This window comes from Lygodium microphyllum, chromosome 24 (assembly GCF_053477565.2).
Source record: "Lygodium microphyllum isolate KBCC chromosome 24, Lygodium_microphyllum_v1.1.10, whole genome shotgun sequence".
In the NCBI taxonomy this organism is placed as follows: Eukaryota; Viridiplantae; Streptophyta; class Polypodiopsida; order Schizaeales; family Lygodiaceae; genus Lygodium; species Lygodium microphyllum.
Window position 1 is genome coordinate 112,526,640 of NC_141158.1, and position 5,396 is coordinate 112,532,035.

A 5,396-nucleotide genomic window follows, 5' to 3' on the forward strand; every position below is an offset into this window, starting at 1 on the left:
ATCTCATGAGCATGATTGAAACTTTTGACCACTAGACTATATACTATGCATATGATGTGGGGATAACATTTCACATATTTTGTAGCAACTACTTTTTGGCAAGCCATTGCTCAATAACCACTTTCTGGTAAGCTCGGTTTACTTTTTCAAAAAGTAGTGATCGCGATTGAATGCATGTATCGAATGCAATTTTGGCCATAGATTCCAAATCTTGAGGGTCTTTATGGCACCGAGGGAGATAGTCTCAAGCCCTAGTGCCTCCCCTCCCCCCTGTCACTAGCCCCAACTTTAGGGTATGTTACATCAAGATGGAAGCTCAAAGAAGTCTTAAGGTACACTCTCGGGATGCCTATTAGTATTTAACTCCACAATTGTGATATATCTACAAAGTAAACATCAAGTTTCTAGTTAGGAACATGCGGAATTTCTAGTAATTATTGCATGTGCAAATGCAGCTTGCACATAAAGCTAATCAATTGACTACAATAGTTAATAGAGGTAGGCAAAACATGTGGATAAATAGAGTACTACATTGAAACCATGGTGCATGTCATTACTCATATTTTTTATGTTTTGGTTGCCTACTTAGTTAACAAATACAGAGGGGTCTTCGATGGATTCCAGTCTTTGAAAAACAACAAATAGTTTTCCATTTGGTAAACACCAGCTATTGCCATGCTTTGAGATAATGGCAAGTGATAGTTTCTTTATTGGGTATTATATAGATACAAAATGTGGTGTAGTTCAAATGTTTTGAAAAGGAAGATATAACAAATTGATAAAATGACTCTGCAAACTATTAGTATACACATTTGTAGAAGGGAAGCAATTTGAAGTTGGTTTGGAAACCAACAAACAAACTGACACAGACCTAGTTTGTAATATTGAGCTCCCTACAATAGCAACAATTTGTCGTTAGTCTATGTGCTAGAGACCAAAGCTAAGAGGCTACTCTCTTATGTCAGTTACTATGTGGAATAGTTTCCAAATATCTTTTAGGGGGAAAGGGGTTAAACACCATCACTTTACATGTGACCTAATGACCACGGGTCTTAGCATGGAGTGCAATGACCATGGGTCTTAGAATGGAGTGCTAGTCACATGTAATGCTCGGCGTTGAAAAGGAGTTGACCTTTGATGGTCGTGAGACTCCTGTGACATGTCTGGTGGAGACATGTTTGGTTGAATGCATCCGATTGGAATATTGTCAACGATGGGAAAGATAATCCGATTCAGCAGCGAACAAATTGACAATGTGATCGATAAGCACGCACCATTTCTATGTGGTTGAGGGCGTTTGATTCCAAGGCAGCATTTTCTATTGAATGGTTAGAAGCATCTTTCTGGAAATATTCGGTCATATGAACTGCAACACTAATACTGTTGTAGCTCTCCAGCACAGAAGCCCATCAATGGCGGCAATGCTGCAGCTTGCTCCCCTCCTGATGCTCCTGCTCATGTATCAGGCTGCACATGGAGCTACCATATGCCCTCCCTGTGGCAAGGTGAAGGTCCCATATCCACTCAGCACAGGGAGCTCCTGTGGGCATCCTTTCTACCCTCTCACATGCAGCCCCACGGGGGTGTTGCAGATCAGGGCCCTGACGGGATACAGGTACCCGGTGCAGAGCATCGATGCGCGCGCACGCACCATGGTCATTGGAATGGGGGAGTTCATAGGGAACTCCTGCATGACCAGAGACGTCCTCTCCTATGGCCAATTCTCCCTGGACCCCTCTGGCCCCTTCTCGATTAGCCCCAGCAACACAGTCCTCGTCTTGAATGCCTCCTCCGACATGCTGTTCTCCCAAATCCCCTGCGGGCAGAAGAGCCCCTGCGTCCAGCCGCTCAGTGTCTTCCCCCAGAAGAGCTGTCGCCACCTCCGCTGCTGTTCCTTGGCCATCTCCGGTGCTGCTGTTTTACAGCATGAATTCAATTTCACAGGCTTGGCGACTGGGCTTTCCAGCGTGGTGAATTGGGTGAGTGGCTCCCAGCCCAGCTCTTGGCGCTTTGGCCTCCAGCTCCAGTGGGATGAGCCCCATGAGCCGCCCTGCTCTTCTGACAGCCACTGCGGTGAGAACTCTGCGTGCCTGTCCACCCCTGCAACCAACCACACCAAGGTCTGTTTGTGCAACAAGGGCTTTTTCTGGGAATCCAGCACAGGCACATGCCCCAGAGGTACTGTGTAGTTCCTTCTTTGGTAGCTTTGTAACAGTGTAGTTTCATGATAATTGTGTTACCAATGAATCCACATTCTTCCCTGGTATTGTATGTCCGCAGTTCCTTCTTGTGTCAGGAACAGCGTCAGCATCGACTGTCACAAGAGCGAATATGCCATAGGTAACACGTCTTTTTCCAGGATCAGTTCTGGAAGCCACGATTATATGTTATATCTGCCCTGTCTTATTTTTCACGTATGGTTTCTTTGCAGGACTTACTCTTCTGTCTGTTGGACTTATAGTTTTCACCTCATTAACTGGCTATGCATACAAGAAGAGAAGGAATGCAAGGATTGCCCATGCCAAGGTTGTAAGGGAGAGGTCTATGATTTTGGCTGCAAACAATGGGGGAAAGTCCGCAAGGCTGTTCAGCAACAGGGAGATGAGACGAGCAACCAACAATTTTGCACAAGACCGAGTCTTGGGATGTGGAGGATTTGGGAAAGTGTATAAGGGATTCCTAGACAATGGTTCAATGGTGGCTATCAAATCAGCTAAGATAGGCAACATCGAAGGCATAGAGCAAGTTCTCAATGAAGTTCGGGTCCTCTCTCTAGTCAATCATAGAAACTTAGTGAGGCTACTAGGGTGTTGTGTTGATAGTGAGCTACCTTTGATGGTCTATGAGTATGTACCCAATGGGAACTTGCATGATCACCTCCATGGCCTCAAAAAGAGTTTTCTTGATTGGAGAACTAGAGTGTTGATTGGTCTTCAATCTGCAGAGGGGCTAGCTTATCTGCACTCTGCAACATACCCACCCATTTATCATAGAGATGTGAAGTCAAGCAATATCCTTTTGGATAAGTCTATGAATGCGCGGGTTGCAGACTTTGGGCTCTCACGCCTCATTGAGCCCAACCTTACACACGTATCCACATGTGCTCAGGGCACATTGGGCTACCTAGACCCTGAATATTATAGGAACTATAGGTTAACAGATAAGAGTGATGTGTACAGCTTTGGTGTAGTTCTATTGGAGCTTGTGACTTCTAAGAGGGCAATTGATTTCGAGAGAAGCCCAAGTGATGTGAACTTGGTAGTTATGGTTCAGTCTAGGATAGACCAGAATATGATAGGTGATGTGATGGATCCAGAGCTTATGGATGGGGCTTCTGCAAATGTGATTGAGTCCATGAGGAATGTTATCAATTTGGCTCTTGCTTGTTTGCAAGAGAGCAGGCTAGATAGACCCACAATGAAGGAAGTGAGTGAGAAGCTTAAGAGTATCATATCCACTCTTGAAGTTGCAGATACGAGCTATGAGAGAGGGACTTTAGGTGCCAATGGGTAAAAGACCATCTTTATCCTCTTGATGCTTTGTACCAGCATGAGTCACACTTAATGCAGCAAGAGAGTTCTCACTTAAGCATCGTATTTTGGTATTGTGGCTCACATACTAAATAGGTTTTAGGGCTCACAATTAAAATTACACAAAAAATATAAATGAAACCATGAGTGTAATGTAATGTTATGATTTTACAATAATTCCATTATATCACACTTGTTGTAATGCACATTCATTAATATTTAATTGATTTTGCATGTATTCTTTCTTCCATCTCTTTTTTCCAATCGTATAATGTTATTCTCACTCTTTTCGTTTTACTCTCAAAGATCTGGTGGTGATTTGCATAGGTTCTAACAACTAGGGAACTTTACATCCTAAGGTATGTTTCATACTGCAAATACACATATATGTATGCACACACACACACACACACTCACTCACTCACTCTCTCTCTCTCTCTCTCTCTCTCTCTCTCTCTCTCTCTCTTTGTGCAGCCTACAATGACTTGTGGGGCAATACATATAAAATGATATAGAACATATATAATAATATTTTAATGATATGATAATACTCATTCTATAGTATACTAGTGTTTTGAGCTAGGACATGCACAAGTGCGGGTTATTAGGGCGCCTATAAAGGGATAGTGTTCATCCCCCTGTATTATCCCTCCTTAGCTTCCAATCTAGGTGACTTTTGGTGAAATCATACCTCCAAATACTTAGCTTATAGTCATGTTTAGCAATGAGATAAGGCCAAATGTTTGCATTTTGGATCTCAATGACAACCAAATTTGTAAAATTTCATTTTACAAAAATACATTGCCAATCACTTATCTTGTTAGATATAAATGATTCATGACCCTAACTCACCATATCAATATGAGCTATATGGCACAAACTTGTCTGACACTGGCATTCTTTAATTAATTTAAGATATAGTAAATTACTAATGAGCACAATCGCATTAAAGAGCTTTATGTTAACTTACAAATTTTCTAGTAAATGCATGACTCCTAATATATATGGTATTTTCGAAAACCATACTATATTTAAAGTATACTACATGCAACAACACGACATAAATATGCATCACAAATTATATGTGTATCAACAATGAGATAACTGTTAATTCTTACAAAAACATGCAAAGAGAAAGCCTAACAATGCTATTTTCTTTCATGGAGAGCTTTAGCATGAGGGAGAGGAGCTACATTATAACAATAGTATAATAGTAGAATTACTTTGCGAGAAAATAGTTGGGTTGTCTTTCTAAGGTTAATCCCCTTTCATATTGACCCATCTTAGCAAGCACATATTGTTTTTTCAAACTTCCATGGCCAGTTATCCACATATAAGACTCCTCCCAAGTTTTGTTCTAAATGGTTTGGGTGATCTTGATGAGAACATAACCAATTCCACCAAAATTGAGCCATAGTATCTAATACATTTCCATTTGAGAATTTGTCAAACTCCATCATGCCCTTACTATATCCATGCTTCCATGTGATATGCTAACTCTACTTATCTCAAGCATACAAACAGGTTACCTCACTCGTTATTTAAATACCAAAGGCTATATTTACACCAAAGAGAAATAGTACCCATATATATTCAGCTTTCACTTGACTAATGCTTGTAACTGTGAATGTGTTTAGATTGTTTCCATTTAATATATAGGAACTCCAAAGCTCATATGTTACACATAAGAAGTAAGGTAGTGGGTGATACACCCACATTGTCACACCTACCATGTTCTATACACCTACTTCACTCTATAAACATGTTGCACGTCATACTTTTAGCCTATGTTTGGAATAGCTTTAGGCACCTTCTAATTATCTTTGCTCTATGAATAGTGCACATTTCTAATTCATCTAGGAAATA

At 41.0% G+C, this 5,396-nt stretch overlaps 1 protein-coding gene across 1 annotated transcript; it reads left to right on the forward strand.

Annotated features, from left to right (window-relative positions):
* The first annotated feature begins 1,297 nt into the window (after nucleotides 1-1,297).
* LOC148015530 (wall-associated receptor kinase-like 20) lies at nucleotides 1,298-3,811 on the forward strand. The gene is made up of 3 exons (XM_087665262.1): nucleotides 1,298-2,178; nucleotides 2,281-2,340; nucleotides 2,432-3,811. Exons 1-3 carry the CDS (start codon nucleotides 1,326-1,328, stop codon nucleotides 3,511-3,513), a joined length of 1,995 nt encoding a protein of 664 aa, XP_087521388.1. The 5' UTR covers nucleotides 1,298-1,325; the 3' UTR covers nucleotides 3,514-3,811.
* Nucleotides 3,812-5,396: the final 1,585 nt, after the last annotated feature.

Excerpts from the sequence above, each read along its gene's own strand:
- LOC148015530 (XM_087665262.1), top strand. The coding sequence starts at position 1,326 with ATGGTTAGAAGCATCTTTCTGGAAATATTCGGTCATATGAACTGCAAC. Across the intron at positions 2,179-2,280 it reads CACAGGCACATGCCCCAGAG|TTCCTTCTTGTGTCAGGAAC; the intron begins GTACTGTGTAGT and ends GTATGTCCGCAG. Across the intron at positions 2,341-2,431 it reads CAAGAGCGAATATGCCATAG|GACTTACTCTTCTGTCTGTT; the intron begins GTAACACGTCTT and ends GTTTCTTTGCAG.